This window comes from Amblyomma americanum, chromosome 2 (genome assembly GCF_052857255.1).
Source record: "Amblyomma americanum isolate KBUSLIRL-KWMA chromosome 2, ASM5285725v1, whole genome shotgun sequence".
NCBI lineage: Eukaryota > Metazoa > Arthropoda > Arachnida > Ixodida > Ixodidae > Amblyomma > Amblyomma americanum.
The window spans coordinates 104,249,561-104,276,976 of NC_135498.1; the positions used below are offsets into that span (position 1 = coordinate 104,249,561).

Consider the following 27,416-nt stretch of genomic DNA (forward strand, 5'->3'; position numbering starts at 1 on the left):
TATTTGTTCCTCATACCTTTTCAATAAGCGTTCCCAGGACCTCGCCATATTGATCGCTGGTCTGCGCGTACCTGACGCTAGCACGGTGGAAGCGATAGTTTGGGTAACGGGGCCTTTAACTCTATTGGGTTAACACCTTCTCTATGACGGACCCCTGGCGACAGGGAGGGGGGGGGGGGTCTACATCTCTCTGTGAACACGCTGGGAAGGTCGTGGCGTCGGGGGCACCATTTTTGAGCAAGGAGTCTGGCTTCATAGTAGGATACAACCAGATACAACTTTTAAAAACAGCAGTCAGTAACAGAAGGCCATGATCCGCGGCGTCCTGCGCCACTCCGCTAATCAATCAAAATCAGTTTTTAATCTTTGACTGTACCTAAGAGCAAGGGACATCAAAATCAATAAGCTTATAGTTCCCTCTTGAGATTATCTTCTTGCTTAGGTAACAAGAAAACATTTAAGAATGATCCACTTGTCATGAAGGAATTCTGTGCAATGGTCCCGAATGTGGGCTGTGCTCCACTGCAGGCTCGAGTCGTATTCGACTGCAGTGCATGGTGAAGCAGGTGGAGATAAGTGGATTAGAAAACTGTTTTCGCCACGTGCGGGCCGGTACAAACGATGTAATGTTACTGCCAGAAGTGAACTGAACGCAGAGGAACGCACTGGGTGGCTCATGGCAGTTTCACCAACGGGCAGGAGGATGGAGGAGGTGGTCTCGGAGCCGCAAGATGACGAACTTAGCATTGAACGCAAGGTCTAGGTGGCATAGGCAGAAATCGGTACCCCTATTCGAGTCCCTGGCACACCGATGCTGGTCCAGAGCTCGAGCGCCCACAGTGCCGTCGGGAGGCAGCGGCTAGAAGTTGGCTCGTAGCGCCTGCAAAATGACACTGCGACACGTAGCTCCATCGCGGAATGCCCCCATGGAGCTTTCGCACTAATCACGTTACAAGTGGGAGCCGATCATTTAATTGGCAGCAGCTCGTACACACACGGTGAACTGCGAGAGCAGACGGAAGGGCAACTCTCAATCGCTTCGCCCCAAGCCCTTGTAAAGAAGGCAATACGAGGAGTCAACATGGAGAAAACTACAAAAATTGGACAGCACTGCAGCCTGCTGCATTGGAGAAATGCAAAAGCATTTGTGTTTCAACGTCAGCAACTTTTACTTTGCAAATAATTGTCTAACATCAGTGCACATCCCAAACACACTTTACGGTCGTACAGGCGCGGCCAGAATAATACGGAGCACGCGACAGGCGACGCGTCAAGGAGAAACTGCATCTAAGCGCCACCTATCAACGACAGAAAAAAACACTTGGCTCTCCGCGCGCAGCGAGATTACCCGCCACCGAGCCCCAATCTTTGCTTCAACCGTGGCGTTATCTTTTCTCGAAAGATGCTGAGCTGTTCAGAGCAATTCCGCCAGGTGATGCCCTCCTCCAAGCGGGCCGAGTTTATCGTCGATGTCGCGCGTGGAGCGCCAAGCTGTGCTGCGCTACGAAGCGCGCAGCCTTTCCTTTGCTGCAGGCATGCAGACTATACGTTCTGCAGTGATGTCGATAGGCCTGCGGCAAAAAAGTGGGTCCGTGCCCCGGCGCACCTCTGCGCGTGCCGACACGAATAGTTCCCCACGCTCATGCTAGGTAGCGCGCATAAGCAGTACCCCGCAGTTCTGCGACCGTTCCTGTGCTCCGTATTATTCTGGCCGTGCCTGTACATACCACAACACATTCACAACAACCCTTCGTAGCGTATGCGCTGTGTGACCGCCTGGCAAACAGAGGGCCTGGGTTCGAACCGCAATGGCGGCGAATTATTTTCTCCGAATGGTCATTTTTGTGCAGGCACGCTCTGCTGACAGGTCCTGTAGACGTCACTCATGAGACAAGAAATGCTTTCGCATTAAAGGCGTACAGCCACTCACAGCGTATATCTTGGCACTGGCTCATGACGAGGACGATCTATTGCAAGTTTCACTATCTCAGCAGGCACGTATCCAAAGGATGGGAGGGAGTATACTCCGAAATCAAGCATACTCCACCCCACCCCCATACAGAGTTACCTTGGGCCACTCTCGAAATAAGAGAGCGACTTTCCACTCCGTGCCATTCAGCTCTCATGTGCACTGTGGTTGGATCATGCAACTTCCCAAATAAAGCAATCACTGTGTGTGTGCACCACTGTCATGCATATCTCATTAGTGGCAGAAATGTTAGGCCTTCCGTCCATATCTACACCAGTAGCTTGTAGTGAATGGAAAAGCATTTTGTGAGCACAGCAAATCTTCAGCATATAAATGCTCACCACCAGTAGGCAGAGCGCCGAATTGGTTTGTTCCTGTTACTTGAAGTGTAAAGGTTGACTGCCTGCACACGAACCTGCAAGCAAATGGTGCACAGCAGGTGCATGCCAACAGGTGGCACATTTGCAAGCCACAAGGAAATAGCCATTTATGAATGACAAGCATACGCAAGACAGCTTTAATTATCATACAAGAGCACCAACAAACCGTAGCAACAGCAGCAGCACCAGTAACTGCTAACGAAAAGATAACTTCGCCGTCATATATTACATTATGTACAGGTTTTGCTTTCCATCGAAAGTCCATAAATTAAGAGGGCGCACAAAGAGGGAGGCAGAAGAAAGAGGCACTGCCGCTACCCCACCTTCCATATGCACAGTCTTTACCAGTCTTTCTTTTCACACCAACGCTGGGAAAAGTTCTGAGAGGGGGTCCTCCCAAGGGGAGTCACCGAAAAAGCTTTCATCTTTGAAGCTGCAGTCACTCGATGGAGAAACAGCAGACTCGTAACCAGTCTCCGTGCTCAGCGCTGAAGGACTGGGAACCATACTGAAAGCTGACGATATTGGTGGTGACGGTATTGACAGCGTCTCCCCCGAGAGGCCACAGCCATGCAGATCACTCCTCCCGGTGGTTGTAAAATCAAGGTTGAGGTGAGCCGAATTGTCACTGGGGGCTGGAGAAGAACTGTCCTCGATGATGACCACAGTGTCCTCGACTTCAACAACTGACGCGGGAGACGCCGGGGCTGTCGTCACCATAGAGGCGTGAGACGAGGCAGGGAAGGGAAGGTCTTGTGGGTTGACAGCTGCTGTCGCCGCTACGGTTGCTGGCACATCTTCCATGACGATGTCAGCTGTGCCTGCATTGCCACCATCCTCCTGCTTGTAGTAGACATGGTCAAAGTGAATCAGTTCTTTGATGGAGTCCAGCTCCTCTGGTGAGGCCCCCACCATGTGTGAGGAGGGGCTCTGTTCTCGATCAAGCTGCAAAAGACCAGAGAATGACATTTTTCTCAACTGCTGGCCTGAGCAACAGAAAACTGAACCATCACTTTAAAGGACCCCTGACAATGTCTGGACGCCAACTAATTGAGCGCAGTGAGTAGATTCTGTGCTGTCGATTGTCTTTGGAAAACACTGCAGCCACACGCACTGCGACATAGCACAGTGAAGGCTACGAGAAAAGTGAAGGCTACGAGAAAGAAAAATTCCTTCTTGTTGACAGTAAACAAGTGGGCACATTCTTGTTAAATAAACAATTCAAACATTTTTATCAATTGGTACTAGACGATGGGTTATGTGCTACAGTGCCTGGTTGCCTGCACTGCAGCTGAGATGTTTCTATGCACCAACTGCTACCAAACACAAAAAAGCAAGTCCATCTTGTCACTCGGTTAGCAAAGCACTAAACACACCATGGAAAGGTCATGGGTTCAGATCCTACCAATGGTTTGTTGTATTTCCTTTCATTGCCTGTTAAAGTACCTCTTATCTACAATTTCGCAACTAACTTTCCACTCAAGTCAACATTATCATACAAATCATAAAAGGCACTTTACGCTCCCATTCATGTCTGCTCTATTGCGAACGATTATGGAGATTCTTGCTGCGTTAGTGTCTTTCCAGAGATGTTCAACTTGTTTCCAACAAGATAATGCTCACTAAGGCTTATGGTTTATGGGGATTTAATGTGCCAAAGCGACTCGGGCTACGAGGGGTGCTGAAATGAAGGGCTCCGGAAATTTCGACCAGCTGGGGTTCTTTTAACGTGCGCTGACATCACACAGTACACAGGTCACTAGAATTTTGCCTCCATCGATATTCAACTGCCACGGTCGGAATCGAACCCGCGTCTTATGGGATGGCAGCCGAGCGCCATAAACACTGAGCCACCGCGGCTTTAGAATCGCTTTGCTAACACTCTGTACCCAATTCTTTACATCATAACTCATGCAACTGTAGACATTGACAACATTACAAGTTTGCGGCAAAGGGGCATGCTCTCACCGGCTGCTTGGGCCTTCCTGCTGGCTGTGCTGTTGTTGCTGCCGTTGCTGGAGAAGCAGCAGCAGGAACAGGCAGAGCAGGGCTGTCCTCTGTGAGGGGCATCCCTCCGAGCAGGTTTTGGCTGCACTCTTGGAGCAGAGCGAAGAGGTCGTCACATTCGTCATCAGCTGCCAAAAGCCGAATTGCATCATCCAGAGAGCAAGAGCTAGCAGCGGAACCTGGTCCTGCTGCAGAGGTCCACTGATGAGCGATGCATACTCAACGGAACCGCTGCTCGCTCCGTCCTCTGGTGAAGGTAATGGCTGCATCCAGTGGATGGGGGAGAGAGAGAAGGCGAACGTCACTATAAGGCACAGCAGGGCAAAGCATAATTGCCTCTTTATGAACAACTGTACACAGACACTTGGCAACAAAAGCGGACACTCACTACGTAATTACATATCAGCGCAAAAGCATTCTTTGCCACACTATACAACTTCAATGAGTAGATGTAAAGAGAATGCCTTCTTTTTTGTTTGGAAAATTGGCTCAATGTACAGCGGAAAAAAACCAACAGCATCAAAGGCCAGGCATAACTCGTAAACACAAGCCATGAAGGAAATCCAGGAGCCTCATATCAACCTTTTCACAAACGAGGCCACTGATCCGGAGTTTTTTTAAGTGAAGGTACCTGCTGCATGGTGCACATCATGTGGCATTTAGTATCATTAGCAACAAGGCTATGACTGTTTTTAAAATAACACTTATATTGCCACCCCACGAATACCTACCTAATAAACTTATAAGCCCTAGGATGCACAACTTAGCTTGGCCATCAATAGCCTAGGCAACAGCTTAACCTATGAAAAGCCTGCCCGCTGGCAACATAACCAGTCAGATGCCTCACCATCTGAATGGCCAATAACATTAAGGCTTACGTAAAACACCAAATTGCTTGCCTCGTTACAAAGCCTGCACTTCAGTGTCATGCTAACTCTCACAGTGAAATGCATAAAGCGGTCCCTCACCTCGACTTTGATGACTGGTGTGGGATGGAATGGAGTGGTGGTTGTGATGATAGGTGTGGAGGTTGGGGGGAGTGAAGGGCTGGCCTTGGATTCCAGCCTCTTGAGGAGCTTCTTGTTCTCCTTCTCGCACTCCTCAAGCCTCTGGCGCAGGAGGCGGTTCTCCTCCACCAGGGCCATCCTCTGGGAAGCAAGAAAAAAAGCAAGGCGGCAATGTCAGTAGCCATCACTTTCCCATAACACTTGAGAAATAATGCATTGACAGCCCATCCACAGGAATGTCACAAACACAAGAGTAACAGTTGCTAATGGGAACAATTCCGATACCTATACAGAGCAAAATCTGTATGGCAGCTGTGGGAATTGTTGTTTGGCATGTTATGTTTTTTAGTCACCTACAGCTCATTTAATGCTTGCTTGCAGTGCACAGTAAATGCAGTATGACAGGATTCTTTACCACTGTGTTGCACTCTACCCCTTGACCCTTTGACCATATTACAAAATGACTTGCATACCTCTTTAAGCTTTGTACAACAGTAATGGTAAAGTTAGCACTGACATGAAGCATTGAGTGTACATTTCTTGTCTGAGCAATGCCTTTATGGCACACATGATGCGCCGAGTGCTTCTGCAGTAGCCAACTGGCCCCACACAACAGAGAACTGACCAAATGATGCAGTCCACCTCATTCACATAAATATTTATAGAAATGACTGATGAAGGTGGCCGCACTCCAGTCTCTAGTAGGTGTTTTCGAATAGCAAACGCGGAAAACGTACATAAGCAAAATTTTACTTACATCTGCCTGAAGTTGGGTGACCTGTTCTTCGAGTTCATCCATCCTGGCCTTTTTCCTGTCTCGGGCGCTCTGCGCTGCCACACGGTTCTTCAGTTTCCTGTGAGCAGCCAAATCGCCATCGTTGAAAACCCACGAACCCCTTTTCTCGAAGCCCACAAGAGAGAAAGATTAAAACAAGACCGTAGACAAAGCGAAAGCCCGAGAGCCAGGCTGCTACATTAAGAGCTGCGATCAACACAAACTGACAATCACAGTTCGTTTTTGATCAGTGATTTTATTAAGTAGCATATTTTATTCGTGAGGTTAACTGTTCACTTCAGAAAAAACTTCTCCAAAGCGTACGCCGCGGTCCTTCAGATGAGAAGCGATAAACGGCGCAGTGAACGCACAACAAAACATTTACTTTTCTTGCAACGCACCGCCAAACCGCCGGCTAAGCAAAGCATTGATCACAATTCGCGGAGCGCTATGGAAACAGCCGGCGGCGGAAACCGGCTGACGTAATCAACGCCAGCGCTTGCCGTCGCCATAGCTGCGACAGCAAACAAATGTCGCTTGACGTCACAAGTCAAGCTGCCACGGGGCCTGCCCATCCTGTCGACGTGGCGAGCGGCGAAATTGGCCTCCGTGTCGGCGGTTGTGCAGCGCTTGACCAAGAGGCGCGCAGAAAAATCTAGACCACCACGCGTGAAAGCGAGCGCAGAAAGCAAACAGAACAGCTTTTGCTCCACAAAGACTAAACACTTCCGTTTCCTGCGAAGAGAATCCTGTCCCCGAAGCGGTCGAAACGATATAACACGAGCTTACCTTCTCATGATCTTTTCCTCCCTCGTCAGGTGGTCGAGACGTTGCCTCTTCCTGGCGGGGGGGCCGGTGACGACGGGCTCCGCTACGGTGACTTCCATCTCGGTCTTGACGTGCCAGTCTCGGGGTGCGATGATCGCCGCTGCTTTTTCCGATGAACGATCGCGAACTGCCGTGATCACAATTCTCTTGGGGACACCCATGTTGTTTTCTCCGGGGAGAGGACGACGCTAGATTAGTGGGTCGGGAACGAACACACCTCAACGAGGCATCACTGCGAGCTAGGTTGCAAACAAAGTCGCTGCATAGCCGAAACTACGCAAAAACCTGCGGCAGCCCTACGACGACGACACCATACCGCTCGGCGGACGAGAACGAACTGCGAGAGAAGCTGGGGATCGTGTCGCTGCCGGATTGGGCAGCTGCGACTCCAAACGTGGCCTCTCATTGGCCGCCGCCGGGGAATGATGTCATGAGGTTGCCAGCTGTTTACGAGACGCCCCATTCGCTTGCCAGGCACCGAAGATTGGGGCGCTCGCGGATATATTTTCACTTCTTGCTAAGCCCTGACGCAATTGTGTGGATAACTGTTAGCAGTGCGCCCCGGATCAGTTCCGATGACCTGCATCTTGGTTTTATCGTCACGAAGCAGATACCGGCACCACTCAGGCGATTCCACTACAGACACACCCACACACACAAAAAAAAACACGTTTTATTAGCACACCGTTTATTTCCTGAGCCCTTTATTAGCACATCGTTTATTTCCGAGTCAGGTCACGGCTGATGCAACAGCTGTTTGAGTTTGAACAGTCGAGAAAACGACCTAACGGCCTTGTACCTGGCTGCGGTCGAGGCTCGGTTTTGAAGCGTTCGGGCAGTTGCGTCGACGAGAATGCTATGTACACAAAATATACAGGCCGCGACTTTGCGCGACTTAGATATAATCCAGTTCTTCTGGAATATTGAACTGCTTGTTCAGCACAGCCTCTTCAATGAAGAACTTGTTCTTGACCCAGGACTTGATAGCAAAGATGTTATCTGCAATATTATCCGGCCAAATAGCCAACAGACAAAATATATCACTCAAAAACTTCACGTTGCATCTCATTTACGGAAAAAGCACATTTTCGAAAAATACCTATTTGTCAACAGCTCGCGCCCGGACGCATACTGCGTTGACGAATAACTGAACCCCCCCCCCCCCCCCCCCCAAAAAAAAAAATCACGTTGCATCTGATTTACGAAAAAAGCACATTTCCGAAAAATACCTATTTGTCAACACAGCTCGCGCCGCGGACGCATACTGCGTTGACGAATAACTGAACTCCCCACCCCATCGAACATAACATGTCTAGACGCTTCACGCAGTTTTGTTACAAATAATTGCACGCGTGTACGTGCACCGCAGGTCGCATAAAACACTCGGTATCTCGATCTCATTTCCCACAGTCTTAACACTCAAATATGTTTCATCAAGGGCAGGTCTTTTGAGGGGCTGGTTTCTTCTCATCTTGCTCTCGAGCGCGCGCTTCCTTGGAATTAAGCGCGGGGAAGTTCCTCGTACATATGGCTGATACTATGTCAGATGACAGTTCCGCGTCGGCCTGCGAGCACTGAAACTTGAGCGACATCGCGAGCGCGAAGCCAGGCGCTAGTGAGGCGTGATTATGGCGCTTGGAGCATCGCCATATGTTCTTTCTGCCACGGCGGCAAGCTGTCGCGGCCGGCGGGCGGCCCGAAGCGCGCCTCGTATGATTTTTTTTTTTTTCATCGTGAAAATCAACCGCACTCAACAGGGAAACTGAAGGCTCGCCCTAGCATCAACTAGATTCATCCCCTATGGCAACGCCGGCGCACGGCTGCCTTGTCGGCTCAGGCACATGCAATGTGTGCAATCAATTAATTTCATCAGACATAACAACTCGGAAGGCATCCCGGCATTCATGTGCGGCAGCTTTAACAGCCGAGCTGCAAAGAACAAAAAAAAAATGCATGTCCATTACAGCTGTCTGTCAAAAACAAACCCCGCACAGAGTGTTAAATGCTATTGTTCAAAATAAACAATAATCAGCCAGTAAGGAGGAACAGTTAGAAGAGAAATATTAGCCAGAGAACATTTACACAGAGCATGGTTGACACAGACCTATTTTCGGTGCACACACTGATGCACATTAAGAGCTCTAAATGGCAACCGCATAAATGCAGCTCAGAATAATTAAAGGATCCAAAACTATATCAACCTCGTCAGTCACAGTTTTGAATGCAACAAATACCTGGCGCCCTCATTTCAAAAATAACTTACCGTAAGTGAGCTGGAGAGTTCACGATGTTTATTTAATTCCCTGTGCATGACGCATATATATGTAATGTTGCCATCACAGTTCAGGCTACCATATCCTTGCAAAAAAAAAAATGTTGGAAATTTCTAATTGGCTCCAATCGTGCTTTCAGCCCACCAGTTGTTCCCAACCAAAAGGACCCAGTTAGATCAAGCCAATAAAGCCCATTAGGTTCAAGGCAATTACTGCATGTAGGAGATATTCACAAAATTAACCTCCCAATTAAGTTATACAAGATACACGAGAGAAATATTTGTACAATTAATTTAGGTACACCATAAAGGTGCAAAAGAATATGACATGCTGCAGGGAGGCTCTGACTAGTGCCAACATTTTTACAAGAGAAATTAAAAGAATTACGAAAATCAAGCCAAACAAACATGCATCACACACAAAAAACACTATACTCAGACACCACTAACATAAGCCTAATAAATATCCACAGAACACTTTTTGCTACCTCTTATATATACTTCATTCATGACACCCTCATGTTGTTACCGTGTTACAGCTAGTTGCGCTCGCCCACTGAATGGAGTTATTTAATTTCTACAGCAAAGATAGCGCAAGCGATGAATACAATTTAGTAGGTTAAGCAGCTGATAGCTCTTATTGTAACAGGCATACTAGTTGTTGCATGTTTGTTGAATATGCAAATGTGGCACGTAGTAACAAGCATACTGGAAAGGAAGAGGAACAGCATCCTGCCCATAGGACTATTTCAGTGCATACCACAGTAAGCATCACTCATGCAGACCATCGCAATGTATGCAGTCTAGTTTGTATATAGTATGTGATGGTAACTTAATGGGCACATAATGCTTAGATTTGCTTCATTCTTCTGTGAAAAGTGAAGTCTCTCGTCACATCCATGCAGTAATTGATCACAGTAGTCTGTTAGAAAGTTGTGTAAATTTCAAATGTTCACTGGGTGCGTTGGGTTCAGTTGGACAGACAAATTGGATGCAACATGGTAACACCCAAATGCATAGAGAGCCATGAATGGGCTCCAATTGGAACCAGTCTAAAAGACCAATTGGGCTCTCCAGTTGACAAAGACTGACCTAATAAGTGCCCAAATGGAATGAGACCTACCAACTAGACTGTGCCGAACTGGCACAATCCATTCGGATTATCCAGTTGAGATATATCTTCCAATCAAAACCAATGCTATTCAATTTCAGTACCACTGGAACCATTTGCAGACTCACTTTGTCCATTTGGATCCCACTGGTACCAATTTGAAACCCAAATGGTCGCAATCATTTCTCTTTCTTGGTACAAGCCTGATCTTATTCTTTTTATGGGGCTGGGAAGGTCTGCTATGCTGTGCTGCAAATAGCCATGACTTATCTGCTGTGCCAGTTTTCACCACTGTTTTTGTCTTCCTGGCACTGCTTTACTGATGTTTGAGCAGTACTCCAGCGACTACTGCTCTAACTAGGGCAGATATTTTTCATTCTGCGTGAAAGCTTTGCGTGTAGTATCTAACACATTGTTTATAACAATGATTCTCAAATGAGGGCCTGTGGATATTTTTCCAGCATTTGAAAACGTTCCATGAGCACTTCAAGCTCTTCCACTTAACTAAAACTCCCTGCTGGTTTTAAATGGATAACAAGAAGAGCCGACAGAGCCATACGAACATGTTTGACGCATGTATAAATGGAATCACACCTGTTCCAAAACTTCTATATCTGAGAAGCCATTGTTTAGATGGCCAGTACAGTGGCTTGCAAACTAGCAAAGCAGTGCCCAAACACATAGGTGAACCAGCAAAATTAGCCAGTGTATTATCTCTTGGGCCGCCCACTTAAGCATGTCCATAAACAAGCTAGTAGCATAGCCTACCCTTATTTGTTGTCACAATACTTCAAGCACCACTGCCCCTGGGCTCCTAATTCACCTTCACTGCTGCTGAAAGGACTCCCTGCATATCTCTTGGCGGAGGACAAATGGCTTACAGGCACACCTTGCGACTCAATCAACTGCTTCTTTGCACTTCCAAGCCATCCAGTGCTGAAGGCAGGAGCACCTGACACTAATTTTGTTAGCTTTACACAACCACTCACATCTAACATAGTACTTAACTCCTCAAGAATATGCCACTAAACTGAAAATGGCAAGCAAATACATTCAAAGAAGAAAACTCTAACATTGAAGCAACCACTACAAGCAGAAAAATAAAAAGACACCGATGAATGCTTGCGAGACTGTGCAAGAGCACAATGCATTCAACTACATTATATTTAGGGAAATGGGAGCTTTGCCCAAGCAAGAATGACATTCAAGCTGTTGAAAGACATTTCTCTCCTGAGCAATAATAGCATGTTATAGCAGAAAAAGCATAACACCATGGCTTCTTTCACCAACAGAAGAGGATAATGTGATATCCCCATGCAAACACTAGATGCTATATCCAGCAACAGACGCAAACTTATATCAGTGCTATAGCAGGAGAAATGTGCACCAAAGCACAGAAAGCAGGCTTCCCCTTCATCTATAGTGAATGTAAGCATTAACCAAGAAATTCACAAACACAAGAAACTAAGAAAAGCCATGTCAAAGCTTCAGCTACGAGAAGAAGCAATGAGTAGAAGATATATCAAATGGATGTTCATAGCTTCAGCAACGCTGACAGTTACCTCCAATTTTTATTCATGGTAAAATTTGATTGTATGACTCTTTCTGGCTGTGCTGGTTTTTGTTTGGCAGCAAATACACATTTATTGGTGAAAAAAATTTTTTCCAGCCACTCAAACTTGTCATGCCAAAACTAAAGTTGACTCTGTGGTCTCCACTTGGAGGTGAATGGCATTGTAGCCTAGACTCAGTGATCTACATGAAAAAATCAGTATTCACATCATCACAGTTTTCTTGTGAGAATAGGCAATGGTGACGACATCTGCACTTTGTTATTCAACCTTTCTTTGCTTGTGACAGTTCCATTTTCACTGAAAGTAGTCTATTTGTCGTTAGCCCACGATAATCTGTTGATCCAGACCAATTTCAATCTGGCCTCAGAGTAGGACACACACATGGCCAAGGTTATACTGACCTGTCCACCGGTTTGCAGCATCCTTGGCAACAACCGTCTGCTTCTTGACCTCTTCCAAGACCTCTGGGTCGCAGTCCCTGTGCTTATCAAGCTCAGCCGAGAGCTCACCTCTGCTCTGCTCCAGCTCGCCCAACTGGGCAATCAGTTTCTCTCGCTCAGACTTGGCAAGGGGAGACAGTGAGAACAACGATGTCAGCCTCAAAGGTCAGTCACAGGAGCCTAACTATGTGAACGCTCCTAACAAACTGATGCACGCTTCATCTGTGCAAGCTTTATAATCTCCGTGACCACCACAACCATAGGGTGAGTAGATCTGTCACTGCAAGCTATGTTCAGAACGACAAAATGGCATAACAGACGTCACAAATGTGCTGACGGTTCGGTATTATCATGCAGTGAGAACAGGAGGAGAAACATAAATGACAGTCTCGACTTTGTCAGAAATTGAGCAGATGAAACAGTAGACCATGTACCATTAATTCCAATGCGTAAGTACCAGTCTCAGGCAGTGTTATCAAGATAACTGTCTTCTACGAAGTTACAGGAATATTAAAGTGAATTTAGATCATGACGGCATGTCGCAGCACTATAACATTTATCAGAGTCAAAGCATTAGCCTGGGCTTCAGAGCTCTCATTTGCTTACAAAGCACAAAGATAGAGAAAAAACACCAGGTGGCACTGTGCGTTCTATAGAAATCAATGTCTGGCTATGTGAACAAGAGACAAATTATCATTACAGGTCAAATGCATTTTTCAACAGGTTGGCTTAACTAGCTCATACTGTCAGTGGTGCCAGTACAAGGAGGTTAGAACAAAGGGACGGTTTTTGTCACAATAAAACCCCCCAACGCTCCTCCCTTAGAGCTTTCACAGAAATTGCACAAATGCATTGGGGCTGTGTTCCCAACACAAGCGTTTGAGAGATATAAAAGGGTCCATTAAAAATGCAATTTTCTTCCTTTATGTAAACAACATAACATGTGAACAACAAATGTAAACAACATAAAATCCGCACAGCCTTGTAATGAACTCAACTTTCTGGAAACAAGTAGGTGATGCATGAAGCCACCTTTAGTGATATTTTGAGTTCTACAATGAGTTGAGATACAGATGCAGTTTTTTTATAGTAAAAGGCATTGAGCTAGACTAATGCCCCACTCACACGGCATTCCTCAAAGGCCTTTCCAGCAAAGGAACCTTTTTTCACCAAAGGAGCGAAAGCTTAAAGGAGCAGCGACGCAGCTACACGGTGCAGCCCAAAGGTGAAACAGTCGTTCATGCTTAGCACCCGCTGCTGTGCTCGAAGCGGCTGAAGTGAGTGTTTTAAAATTAAAGTGGGGTATTCTGTCCATTCGTTCAGCTCAGACAATTTTTTTTATTCTGATAGCTTCCTTAAAAGTACTGCAACAGCTACTCTCGTCATCAGCAGCAGGCATTGTGTATTGTCTTGGCTACCAGGGGCACTCGGTGTTGCTGCAACACTTTCACTGCCTTGAAATCTGGGCATAGAATATAAACACCCACACAAAAAGCAAAGCCAGACACACCTTTCGTATTAAAAAAAAATATATTTTCAAACATTGTTGGCTGCATCAATTTTTTTATTGCTTTTACTTTTTGACGTTGGATGGCACTGCGATCGCAGGTTCTCGAAGGCCACGCCTTTGGGCTCCAAAGGTCCCCGACGAGCGCCTTCACCTCCAAGGCCCTTAGCGGCAAAGGCGCAACATTTTTGCCGTGTAGCTGCACTCCTTACGCCTTTGGATCTAAGGACCCGATTCTTAAAGGGCTTTGCGGTGCCCGTGTGACAGGGGTATAAGGTACTAAAAGACGATGCAATGAATAAGCTATCGACTGCGAGTTCCCTGGCACAGTGAACTTTCATCTCTCGTTAACAAAAATGTTCTGCTATCAGCACACCCAGTGTCCTGCCGTAAAGGTAGTGCAATGTGCTGCGCAATTTGATGGTGTTGCTTACCGAGTCCTCCCTCCCAACTTGAGCTTTTGCAAGCTGGTTTTCAACGAACTTGAGTTTCTTCTGGGCATCCTCCACCTTAGCCTTCAAATCATCTATTTTACGTTTTCTCTGGAAGCAAATGTCACACGACTGTTGAGAAGCAAGCACCGCTACCAGCAAGACTGAAAATTCAAAGCGCCTGAATCAAAAGCAGCCACTACTCAGTTAACTTGCTTAACTCTCTTCCATCCCCACAAAGAATTCTCATCCCTGCCAAACACATGCCTAAAAAGTAAACGCCTGTCACGATTTCCCGCCCATAAGAATAACATAACCATAATCACACAGCCCACTTATCACTGGCCTCTGTGAGATATACTTTAATCCATAATGGACTGATCTCATCACCAACTATGTTTATGCAAGTCACCATGACCAGCTACAACATCCGTGTTCGAAAAGGCATTATTTAGACAGGCAGAGTTCACATATTAAAACTACGGTGATTTAACGAGTTGCTAAACAAGCTAGAGCAGAAAGAAGATAATTATAACAGACCTAAATTTCAGCGGCACAATGAGTCAACTTCGCTACAAGTTCTGGTTTTAGTATAAGTGCTAAGCACGTGTTTGTAGAACTGCCACTACACCAAGTTTAATGCAACATTCTTGCAATGACTGCCCTTATTTGAAAATTTTTTATCAGCACCTCATCCCCACAGTTATGAGCATTTGGTACAGTTTTTGGTTATAGCTTGGTTTGTTACCGGAACTGTAATACCAATACTGAAAAACTGATGCACATGGGTTTCCTGGAACCACGAAATATGAGACACCCCATCTTAAGAGGAAAATAAAAACATTCTTATGAAAGTGTTCTAGCTCCAGGACAAAACAGAGGATTGCTGTCAACACTGCTATTGGATACGATTCTTGAAGCCTTTGCCTATAATAGAAGCCATAGCTATGACAAGCCAAAGTTTATAAATGTATGAAGGTATAAGCATCACTGCCAGACAACACGCACCGCCTCAAGTCACACCAAGTGCAACCGAACTCACCGTGCTGACGGCTTTGCTCGGGAAAGACCAGAAGTAAACTGATGTGCCAATCTTTTCCGAGTCCACGAGACCATCGTCTACTAACGACTGGACTACGTCTTTGACCGCCTGCGCAATGACGCCCTTCTCCTTGGGCCCAATCTTTTCGAGGTCTTTCAGCTGGAACACATCCTTCTGCAAATGCACAGAGGCAAGAATGGGGAATGGAGCCATGTTAGGTTAGGTTGTCATGAAAACCTCAAACTTACACTGCAAAAAAAAATGTGTAGATAACCCAACGAACGAGCGAAGTATTAAAAAGTAGTTTTGTAAATGTAATGCATACACAACTCGATATTACAATGTTACGCTTGTCAAAAGTACTACGCGGTTTCGGAAATCCACTGATGTAACTCGAGCCCTTGAGGCAACGCTCACCTTTTCATAGAAAACTTGCAGCATTCGCTGCCGTTTTTCTTCGGCGCTGACGCCTTTCCTCTTGGACTGGAAAAAAAAAATAATGAACAGCATATTGTTGCGACCGCGATAAATAAAAGGCGAAAGATGTGTTGAAGTATGAAGCGCCCCAGCGCAGCAGTGTCATACGCACTGAACAATTGCATTTATGCAGTAATTAACAAATTATCAGTTTAATCTGCAGGCCCCATATTTTTTCAAAACACATGCCTCACCATTTCACCAAGGTTATATCGCAAAGTGTCTAAAATCGACCTGCAATAACCGCCGCAAATGCAAATTTGCCGGGCAAGATGCTCGCTGATCGGCTGCAGGCTGTAGCCATCCAAGGGAATCAATATTAGTATGCTTCTAAGTTTGATACTTTTATATGTAAAATTTAAGTAGCAGTTTGTGGTTTGCACTAATATTTAAATAAAAAATGTAAGTTTAATCGCACTTAAAGTGTTTAGTCATGTTATGGAAAAATAATGTTTTTCGAGCCAGCTGAAGCCAAAGTCGATATCCTTTGTTGTTGAAAAATGGCGGCTCTCATGCTGTGGAGTCTTCATAACACCGCTCGGAAACCAAGTGTGTGATGAAGAAGCACTGGTCGGATTTCTTCTTGGTGTAGAGCGCTAGTTTGCGTGCAGTCAGAGAAGCTAAGACTGTGTTATATTCATTGGTGACACTCACGGGCGGACGTCATGGTGGACGAAGTGCGAGAGGCTTTGAGGAGTCAGCAGTCGGGTGCGTTGCTAGGGCCTGTATTTTGTGCTGCGGTACGGTTCATGTTGGATCAAGTTTCACACTGAATTTATTGTCGCTCGCAGATGAACAGAGGGAACGGCGGAAGAAACTCGTGGATGATAGGCGAGCTTTAATGCCTGCTGCACAGGATTTGGAACTCCCGTCAGTCGAAGAGGTAGGCATGAAATGACAGTGCAGTCATGAACTGATTCGGCATATTGCCAGGTCGTTAGCTGTCTCACATTTCACTGTCATTTCAGTTCGAGGCGCTTCTGAAGAACTTGAGAAAAGAGAGGAACAACAAGCACTACTTCAGGAAGCTCAAGAATGCCCTGGCCTCTGGTGATGAGTACATCAATAGTTTCCTCAAGTGAGGCACCACTGTTTATCAAATTTTTATGCTGCTATTGCATCGTTCTGGGCTTGGTGAGTAGGTAGGAACCTACCCACTTACCATGGCTAGACGACATATTTATGCTTGTTATGAAAAAAAACAAGCAAGCCTCATTCTTTCACGTAACTTGCTACTCGGAATCGAGAATGCAGCCGGTGTGTTCCCTAGGTTTCATTTCCTAGAGTATGAAAAAAGAAATGCTTCCTACGATTGACCTCTGTGTAATCTAAAAATCATGATAGAGTGATCTGTGTGCCCACACTTCTTTTGCCATATGGCAACAATGCTGGCGAGTATGTGAACAGTAAACTAACACTGCTCACGTCTACAGTGCATCCTCAAGATGATGCACTCAATGTCTGTAGACGTATTTGAAAAAAAAAAAAAATCGGGTGACCCTTTCATTTACATTTCTCCAGTTTCCTAGTCCTGAAACTCCCAATTTCATCTCGTGTCAAGTGATTGACTGAAAGCTCGAAAAGCGTAGCTCAGGTGACATATTTGTCGTCATGCTTGACCAAGAGTGCTCTTGACTGGATTTTAGTGAGAAACTAATGTAGTAGTAGTGACAGTCTACAGCATTTCTAAATGTGTTGTATATAAAAAGCATTTCATGCTTTGTTAGGATGAACATGCACCTTGTTTACCTTCTATGCACACACACACACACAAACACACATATCGTCAGCAGCAGCCTTACTACGCCCACTGCGGGACAATGGCCTCTCCCATGTCTCTCCAATTAACCCTATCCTGTGCCGGCTACGGCCGCCTTATCCCCACAAACTTCTTAATATTATCTGTCCACCTTTCTGCCGCCCCCGCTATGCTTTCCTTCCCTTGAAATCGAGTCTGTTACTCTTAAGGACCATCAGTTATCTTGCCTTCGCATGACGTGCCATGTCCAAGCCCATTTCTTCCTCTTGATTTCGACAAGGTTTCATTAACCCGTGTTTGATCCCTGACCCACTCTGCCCTCTTCCTGTCTCTTAATGTTAAACCTGTTTCTCTCTCTCTCTCACACACACGCACTAGCTTTGTTTTGTAAGAGTTGAATCTCTGTTTATTATTATTAAGTAGCCCTCCTTGCTCAGTGACCTAATAGTCCTGTAAAGTATATAAATACCTATTCTCAGTGCAAAGGACAGGCTAGCCGATTTTGCTTCTCTTCTTGAAGGACGAAGTAAATGGTCACGCTGTTTAACTCAGTTTGCCAGACATCGCAGAGTATAGCACGGTGCAACTTTTAAAAACAGCTGTTGGTAACAATAGGCCATGGCCGATGGCATCCTGTATTACTCCGCTGGCCAATGATAACAGTGAGCAAAATCAACTTTTTAATGTTTAGCTGTGTCAAACAAGCCAGGGGCATCAGAATTCTTGAGTGTATAATTTTGTCTCATGATTAGCTTCTTGTTTCGATTGCAAGAAAAGCTTTGACAGCTGTCTACTATTTGTCGTGGCGAATTCTGTTTGGCTGTCCTGAATATGTTGGAGCTTCTCTGTATCGGACTATAGTGCGTCTTTATTTCTGTATCACACAAGTCAGGACAAAATTCTCTAGTGTGCACGCCACTTATATCGGGCGGAACATGATGAGTGGTATGCTTTTGACGGGGGGGGGGGGGGGGGGGGGGGGGGGGGGGGGGGGGGGGGGGGGGGGGGGGGGGGGGGAATATTTGAAATTTTATTATACAAATCGAGTGTCCTCGTATCTGACACTAAACAAATCAAACAGTGTATGTCTTAAATTGTTCGAAACTATTCAAGTATGTTTTCCAAATAGACTGAAGAAGTGGCAATAGTATTCTTCAACCACTGCTCTGAAAGAGCACCCACTGTGACCCTCCCCAGCATGCTGCTGTATTTTGTCTCTGTGGGAAGGAAGGTTGAGCACTGTGACAAGATCTGTTCGTGAGGCAGCATTCACAATACTCATACATGGCTTCCAAGATTGGGTGACGCAGCAGGGTTCAGCCAGGTTCAGCTAACCTTGCCGCAATGCCTAATCACTGAGGTTAATTCATTCGCTGTCATCAGATGTAACAAAAGTTTTTTCTTGTGCATGTATATCGCATGATGGTCAGTTATTGGTTTTGTGTCAGCTGTAGCTATAGCTCACGAATATATAACTATAACTCAGCTTTGACTCCATGAATTATAGCACCGTATCACAGTGCTACAGCTAACACTAAGCTGCTTTCCACACCCACACAACGAGTCGGAATCCAACATTCGTAGGATATTCAATTTGGATGCTTCACTGTTAGATTTATATGTTGGTGTTGAAAAAATGCTATTCATACAACCCTGCTTTTGAAGAATGCATTGTGCTAATCATGTACAAAAGCTTGAGTGTTGTCTTTCCCTTGACGTCAAGCTTTTCTTTTTTTCTATAGTGTTTTCATTCTGACACATATAGCAACATATGTCATTGTGGTACAGTTTCTAAATCGAAGTTTTAAATCAGTTTTTTCTAAATCAGAGCAGCCAAGCATGGCCTATTATAATGTATTGAGACAGTCATGGTTGAGAGGTAGTAACAGCTGACATCTGACTTCAGTCAAGTTGTCGCGACATTTTGCTAGCCTTGCGGAGGTTGCAAATTTACAAAAGATCCCGAGGAAATGCACGCAAGTCACACTGCAACATTTATAAAAGCAAGTGACGGCCACAGTCTCAATTCACTTAACAGTACTGGACATCAAAGAAAGCCCTTGAATAAGGATAAGTAGTCTTTTAGGGCTTTGTGATGGAAAAAGGGCAGTGTGTACTTAAGCAATGGTTGTGATGTGGCATGGCTTCTTCTAACTAGCGGCATACAACGTACTCCAAACAAGTTCTCCAAAAGGGCTCAATGTGTTTTACCACACTAGGAAGATTTAAGTTGTCAAACAGTGGAGCAAATCATTGCCCATCAAAGCGACAGTTTAGTCAAAAATCCTTTTCTCAAGCATTTGTTCTCAGAGTAAGCTTAGCACCAGAGCGCCACTGGGGATCAACCCAGTGCCTCCTACAAATGGGGAGAATGCTCAAACCACTTGCCCAGAAAAGGCGATGTTCATCTAAGCACTGGCGTTAATGCAGTGTCACTCTTCTAACCTGTTAGCATGTTCCAAAGATACCTACGCCCTGATTTTTCAGCCTCAACACTTGGCCATGTCACTGGATGAGCTGAAGAGTAAATGCTAAGATTTGTTTGGGATCGCTTATACTTACATAATCTGGCTTTCCTGTTCTCTTTTTCTCTAAGGCATAATGTGAAGGTCTATACCACATAATTAACGAGTGTGAGAAAGATGCGTTGCATTGTCGAAAAAGATTTTTAAAGATGCCAGTTCAGAATTATTGTTTGGCTACATGGCCAGATGCCTAAACCAAGGTGGTATTTTGAACAAATCTAGCAGTGTTTCAAAGGTGATGACTTTCAGGTTCGTGCCTCTTGGATTGTTGTTGCATTTTGTTTAGCATTAGTTCTGTAGTGGTGTTTTGTTAGAAGGTGAGAAATTAGAAAAGTCTTTAGAGTGTAAGTATAAGAGCAGTCAATATGTGGTGACCATTATTCAAAGGGACAAGAAATTGGGAGATCGAGGGCAGAATAGTTTATTATCTTGTTCTTAATTGAAGTTATGCTTCTGTCTATCAAGGCACACATAGTTCAATCTGCCACATAGTAACGAGCGTGGAAAAGAAGTGTTTACCTGTGGCCACATTAATGTGATGATGACTGTGCTAATGAAATGGCCCGGTAGCCATTTGTGTGCAAAAGGGCTCAATATAAGGTTTAAATTTTAAATTATTGCAGATTAAGCCATTATTGTAACCTCTTTGCTATTAAGATTGAAGGATGGTTGCGGGGTGCCCCTCATCATCTGTGGTCAAAAATTTTATTCACTCTTGCGGATGTGAGGCGTCATTCAGGAAACACACTTTTGCTAAAGATTTCGGAAAAACTTATGAATTGCAATGTTACGACTGCAGCAGTTAAGCACTTTGTTGTACTTCTCTCCGTGGCTCCCTCTCAAAGACAGTGTCTCTTGCATTCCAAGCAACTATCATCATTCTCATTTGCACAAAAAAATGGGATGAAGAAGTGACACTGGCAGTAGTCTATCTCTCAGCCAACAACTTTACCAAATGCGCATTTTCGCTTGTCGCCTGTCGGTGGTGCATCACAATATTATGTTTCAGTCTTAAAATATTATTGTCAAAACAGCAAAGCTGTAGAGTATGGCAGCAGGTGAGCAGCAGATTTTCCGTGAGCAAATAAAACGGGCTTTACTTGCATCTACTATAGAGACAGTGCAACAGCTAGAGCACAATAAAGCTATGGTGCAGAAAAGAAAAAAATAAATGAAGTGAAAAGAAATGCAGGAGGACTAAACAGGGAAGCTGAGGTGATTGCTCTTTCACATTAGAAAATGAAGCACGCTTCAGGCAGGTATGCAGATGCCATCAAAAGCATGCCACTTGTCAATGAAAATTAGTTAATTTTATAATGCTTGGGTGCCTATTCTATCAAAAGTGAAAAATGTGGACAAGGTGATCAAGAAGGAGCACAAGTAGGCCTTTGTTTAAATTTTCCGCTTGCTTCCGTAACACATGTGGACCGTTATATTTTGCAAAGATAATCATGTTTGCCCAGTCTGCGCTCTGCAATCTTATTCAAATGTCAGAGTCTGGTCAGGGATCCTTGTCTATTGTAATTACAGTGCTTAAACTAGTGCTAGTTCACTGATCATCTTGTTTGTAAACGATGCTTTTAACTACTACTAGGTTCGAAGGAAATGACAGCACACTTAGAGGGACACACTGTTCTGGTAAGGTATGTGAGCCCTCGTTTATGTCGAGTGCTATTTTGAAAACACCACTCCAATTGTGCATTTGTGCGACACAGGACCAAGTTTAACTGCATCCAGTTTTGGCTTCTCTCATATTTTTTTCTTATTCATCAGGACTGCTCACGCCCTGGAGCAGCTGCTTTCTGTAGCCATACGTAGCCCCGAGGTGTCATGCCAGCTGGAAGCCCTGGCCTGCCTGACCAACCTGGCCTGCGGTAACCACAAGGCCACTTTCCGGGTGCTGCGTGCCGCTGGGCCTTACCTGGTCACCTTCCTCAATGGAGGCAACCCTTTGCTTCAGGTAACCGAGCCAGAAATGGAAGAGTTATGCTGCTCCAACATTCTGATTTTATAAACTCATTTCCTAATGTGCTAAAGTTCTTTGAAAATATTGTGGAAAAAGTATACCATATAAGTCTGCCATCAAGCACACATTGCAATAGTGTCAAAGGAAATGTGCTGGCATGCTCACTGTAACTTGCAACACACAAGGGGGACCCCAATAATGGTGCCAGTTGAAAGAGTGCCACTTTCTGGAGTGTATATCAGCAGCATTGAACTGCTATCAAGTGCAAACCACATTAATGTTGCCATCAGGGTGTTGCATGTCTTATAGAGTGCAGCTGTACAATCATGCGAAACAAATTTTGACAAAAAATTAAGAGATGTGCAAATATCAAATGTTCGGTTGCAAAGTAAATATGAATAATAAGAATTTGGCTGCAAATTGAGTCGAATATTTTTCAAATAACTTTGAATATCTGTACAGGTGGTTCAAAGTAACTGTCCACAAAAACACAGCTATGAACAGAAACAGAGATAGTGTAAGCGAATTTTGTTCTGAAAAACCCATCATCAGCATAATGCCAACCAGCCATTAAATAAGCGGTTGGGAGTCACATAACTGTAATAAGTGGTAAATTTTAATTTGGTAATTTGTAGATTACATTTCCTTGGATAACAAAAACATTTAGTGAAAAGAAAAGTCTAGTAGAACCCTGCTGTCATGTTCCCATGTGCTGCATATTTCCTGCTGTTACACTTTCCTGAGCCAGTCCCAGGAGTGCTGTCCATGTACACAGTACGGTTACGTGTTGCAGAGAAGTCGGCGTTGACGGCATGACGGAAAAATCCCGATTTGTTGAAAAGGTGGCCCCTATTACACGAGTTTTCCATAGATGGTGCCAGCCACACCAGCAGCGCAGCGGATCTTCAGTGATCGGAGCTGAGCAACTGCAAATAACGCGCCAAGCGCACGGGCCATCGGCCACCGTCTGCCTCCTCAGCCTCGTATAAACACGGAGTAGAGAACAATTCATGTTACAAGTGTAACCTCACATGCTGAACCTCACATGCTGCTAGGCAGCAGATTCATTGCTTATTCCCCGTGTACTGTGCTATGTCAGTTCACGTTTAAAGAGCCCCAGGTGGTTGAAATTTCCGGAGCCCTTCACTACGGTGTTCCTCATAGCCTGAGTCGCTTTAGGAGGTTAAACCCCCATAAACCAAACTATTGTTTATTCCTAGTAACCATACCTATGTAGCCTACACAGGAATGGAGCCCCTGACCTCGGGTTGCAAGGCGTACACGCTACCACTGCACCACGCAGGCACATTCGTACGGATTGGTTAAAGTGGGGCTTTATATGTATGATGCATGGTTTTTCACACAGTGATTGTGATTGTGAAAGAGGAAACCATGTCCGTTGCCTACGTGGGCAAATAGAACTGCTGTTGCATCATACCCTGAAAGGCAGAGCTTAAGTGTCCCCCCCAGCATCTCCCCCCCCCCCCCCACAACATTCCTCAACATTCTTGTTGCCGCTCTGTGACCTAAGATACACAGTTTCTATATTCGAAGTGATGAAAATTGAGACCGAGCAAGCGGTTGCCATGAAACAAACACAGCGGTGCACGTGTGCCTCAATTTTGCCCCTTCCTCTATACTCCACGAGCCAGACCCTGTCCGTCTTTTCCACGTGCCTTATCATAATTGTCTAAAATGGAAGGTTCGGTGCCAGTCAGGTTCACATCAAATTGTCAGTTGCGCCCACGATGCAATGACTTGGTGCATGATGCGGCATTTTGCTTTCTGACCCGCAAGCGCACAGCGGCTGGGAATGGCCCTCGGCGCACTGCCACATGCTGGCAGTAGATTCAATGAGGAAAGAGCAAATTAATTCGTATGACAAGTTCTAGATAGTCTGTTAGGAAATGCCACACTGTTTCGCCACGAGTCTAGAAGAACAGAAATGTGTGACTTGTGAATGTTTAGGAGGTTTGAATAGTGAAAGCACGGTGCAAATCGAGTAGTAAATACTAATGGCATACTATTTGAAGGTTCGCATATAAGCCATGACTTATACGCTGGAAAATATGGTAGCAGCCCTATGTTTATGGGATTGGCATGGCTTTGTAAATTGTTGGTCTGTGTTTGTGCAGGAACAGTCAGCCTGGTGCCTGGCTAATGTGGCTATGGATTGTGACAAGTGCCGGGAACTGATGCAGTGCCAGGGGGCAAGTCATGCCCTCGTCAAGGCACTCCAGGTCAGTTCGACTTGCTTTGCCTGTCTTCCTCTGGCGCCCACTTTTCCATTTTAGTGAGCTGTACCGAATGCCTGAGCTGAGTGGGGTCTTTGGCAGTGTGTAAAATCAGGAGCTATAAAGGAATGGAGAGTTGAGGATTTCACGTTTCATCCTTTACAGTATTAGCTGTTAAGTCAACCCCTGGATTCAATATGATGCAGATGCCCTCAGAGCAAAGGAATGTGGTGGCAGGGTAGGAGAGGGCTTAGGATAGTTATTATGTTGTGCTACATGCGCAGCGTTACTTTTTTGCTTTGAATAACAAATGCTTCCGTGATGTATAGGCTGTAGCATAAACTCCAAAAGTAGTTTCAGATCTATTTTTTAAACAGCTTCCTCTCAGCAGTTTCGGATTTATTACCAAAACTGAGGTGTTCAACATAACAGTTTTGCTTGCGATGCATGTGCCACGTGTGAAATTTAGTCCCCTAAATTTTGTGATCACTGCTGCTGCTGTGCAAGTACAAGTTTGGCTAAGAGAGCAACTGTGAGCTTCAATGTAGTACTGCTGTCAATACTCAATACAGGCCAACATGTTATATACTTGCTTTTCTTCCTATTGTAAGTCTGTTGGATTTTTGCAAAGAGTACTGGTAGACGTGTTATGGCATTGAAATAACAGCTGCACATTGTAATTTTATGAGAACAGAAATGTTGGTTTACTTTGACTAGATGAACTTCAGTTTAATGAAATTCGCAGTGAAATAAATTATTTTCTTTTTCTATTCCTAGTTAAAATTCAGAGCAATATTTTTGTTTGTATTTAACACTGAATGTTTTTCTGTTGTTTTCTATGCAATGAGGTTCTGTTGCATTGGTTGTGCATACGAGGGGCCTTTTCTTTTTATCTAGGGGAACTAAGGTAAAACGCCAACTTAGGTACACTCCATCATTTGTGTGCGTGCTTTTCCATGAAAACATCAAGCAAAAATAAAGCAGTTGTCGATTCACTGGAGCCCAAGCCGAAACTACGACTTTCTCACAGCTTATGCCTTCGTAGAAATTACTCCTGGTACTACTCCTGTCACAGATTTTTTGAATCACAATAAAAAAACCACAAACTGTGGCATCGTATGTTCTCATTGAGTTTGCTGTTCTGAAAGTGGTTTCAGAAAGGGCCGCAGGCACCCTGTTTGTAAGGAATTCTGTATTGCAAGCCTTTCTTGCGCCAAAACAAACGCATGTTTAACAGCTGCTCCTTGAAAAGGGCACCACTGTGCTTCCAGGCCATTTAGGTCTAGTACATGTCAAGTAATTGAATGTCACTTTTAATTATAGCACAAATAGCTAGTCATGTAATTTTCTGATGCAGATTTGGCCAGTTTTTCACCAACAATACTTTGTTTTTCTAGGGATGTTGTCTTTGCTATTTGATGTTAGCTTTCAGATTTTAGTAATCACCATGGTAATCACCATGCTTTTGTTCCAGCAGATTCAGCAGCATAAAGATTCACATGATTTCAGGTAAATGTTGTCACACTTGTGCAATCACCAACGTGGTATGAACAACGTGGCTGATGTCGTTCATTGGTCCACGCATGGTCTTAAAACTGATGAAGCAGTGATCATTTATAATGCCCTGTTTTTCCCTCTTGAAAAAAATGAATTGCCCTGAATCCATGTTGTTCCCATGGTCTTTTTTTTTTTTTTTTTTGCAGAGTATCCACCCTCAGGTTGTCGACATGGCTGTGCTTGCACTTCAGTCTTATGCGCAGTACTCTTCGGACATTGCACGGTAAGTTTTTATCTTGAGGTTTTGTGCAGATACAGATGAACCCTACTGCTGCGTTTTTGTGAGCCAGTCCCGCTCTTAGCTGCCATTAAAACCTATACAATACAAATTCGGCTGCGACATCGCAACTGGAGCGGTATTCCCGCATGGTATGTCACGAGAGTCGTCTCACAATACAGTTAAAACCCGATTCAACGAAGTGAAGAGTAGGAATTATTCCATTAAATCGGGAAATTTGTAAAACTGAGGAAGGCATTTTTCCGCCCTTCGAAATCTGAAATGGTAACGTAGCGGCACCCAAAAGCTATACAGTCGAGCCCGCTTTTAACGAACATGAGCCTCACACGGCGTCCTTTCGTTATATCCCGAAGTTCGTAGTAAGTGGACCACAGCTTTAAAGACAGTTGCTTGTCAAAACACAAAATTTTTTCTTTGCGAAAAAGCCCGTGATGGACGTCTGGTTTTGCAGCGCAGATCCAATGAAGGAGGTTTCCAGTTTATTTAAAGCAGAAGCATGCTCTTCGCCGAGGCCCTTGGCATAGACAAGTTGTCTGAGGCTCTCTATGTAGCCCATTGGTACTGGCGAGCTTATGGGTGCTGGCTCCGAAGTTTCATCCTCATCTGATTCCTCCGCGTCACTCTCGCCCGCACTACAGAAACGATGCCCTCGTCCGTGCGCGGTTCCGCGGTGTCGGCGCCATCATCAACAGAAATAAAATCATTCCAACCAATGTCATGACCCCCCATGTCGGAGTCGACGACGCACTGCCACAAATCACCGCAGGGCTGGTCATCTTCCGAAGCATCAGGCTCGGCATCATACACTCGACGAAGCCGGCCTTGCGGAAGCAGTTCCGCTCGCCAGTGGCCGTCACCTCAGCCCAGGCTGCTTTCATCATCTCTACCGCTGAATACAATGGAAATGGGCACAGTGTTCTCGTCCGCCATCCCAAATTACAACCAGGGCCAGAGATTTGAACGAAGCCAACAACACGTTTGCACAGCAACAAGTGACAAAAGCACGCGATAGGGTAGACGTGCAACATGAGGGGCGTCCGTGAGCGTCAGTGCAGCCACCTCTTGGCTCCCACGGAAGGCCTACCTCACGGAACGTGGCCTCCGTGATCGGCACCTGCGGCGGCATGGTTGATCGCGGAGGCCACGCGCGGATTTGCAAGAGAGTGAGGAGAGGGAAGCAGAGTTGCGAGGAGGGGCGGGAGGGCGATCTTGGAAGGCGCATCTGTGGGGAAAGGGTAGCTCGCTTGAGAGCGGCACAAAATGGGGCGGGCAGTTCGCCTGCGATGAGACACGGGAAAACATGCCGCGCGCCGGGTG

General features: G+C 45.3%; 3 protein-coding genes across 4 annotated transcripts in view; 1 reads left to right on the forward strand and 2 right to left on the reverse strand.

Annotated features, from left to right (window-relative positions):
- Positions 1-2,455: 2,455 nt before the first annotated feature.
- Positions 2,456-7,479, reverse strand: LOC144121704 (X-box-binding protein 1-like). Its single transcript, XM_077655052.1, has 5 exons — positions 6,928-7,479; positions 6,121-6,217; positions 5,325-5,504; positions 4,318-4,619; positions 2,456-3,294 (listed from the first exon to the last, which is right to left on the reverse strand). Exons 1-5 carry the CDS (start codon positions 7,125-7,127, stop codon positions 3,219-3,221), a joined length of 855 nt encoding a protein of 284 aa, XP_077511178.1. The 5' UTR covers positions 7,128-7,479; the 3' UTR covers positions 2,456-3,218.
- A 144-nt stretch (positions 7,480-7,623) lies between these two features.
- LOC144121705 (meiotic nuclear division protein 1 homolog) lies at positions 7,624-16,118 on the reverse strand. Its single transcript, XM_077655053.1, has 6 exons — positions 16,015-16,118; positions 15,761-15,826; positions 15,344-15,517; positions 14,305-14,412; positions 12,325-12,484; positions 7,624-7,965 (listed from the first exon to the last, which is right to left on the reverse strand). Exons 1-6 carry the CDS (start codon positions 16,015-16,017, stop codon positions 7,862-7,864), a joined length of 615 nt encoding a protein of 204 aa, XP_077511179.1. The 5' UTR covers positions 16,018-16,118; the 3' UTR covers positions 7,624-7,861.
- Positions 16,119-16,302: 184 nt separating this feature from the next.
- Positions 16,303-27,416, forward strand: part of LOC144121706 (transmembrane and coiled-coil domain-containing protein 6) — a 52,027-nt gene continuing 40,913 nt past the window's right edge. For both annotated transcript variants that reach the window (XM_077655055.1, XM_077655056.1), the window contains exons 1-6: positions 16,303-16,528; positions 16,612-16,703; positions 16,789-16,898; positions 21,878-22,064; positions 24,206-24,310; positions 26,008-26,084. In XM_077655055.1, the coding sequence (XP_077511181.1) occupies positions 16,486-16,528; positions 16,612-16,703; positions 16,789-16,898; positions 21,878-22,064; positions 24,206-24,310; positions 26,008-26,084 (614 nt within the window). In that variant the 5' untranslated portion in view covers positions 16,303-16,485. The remainder of the gene's footprint in view (positions 16,529-16,611; positions 16,704-16,788; positions 16,899-21,877; positions 22,065-24,205; positions 24,311-26,007; positions 26,085-27,416) is intronic.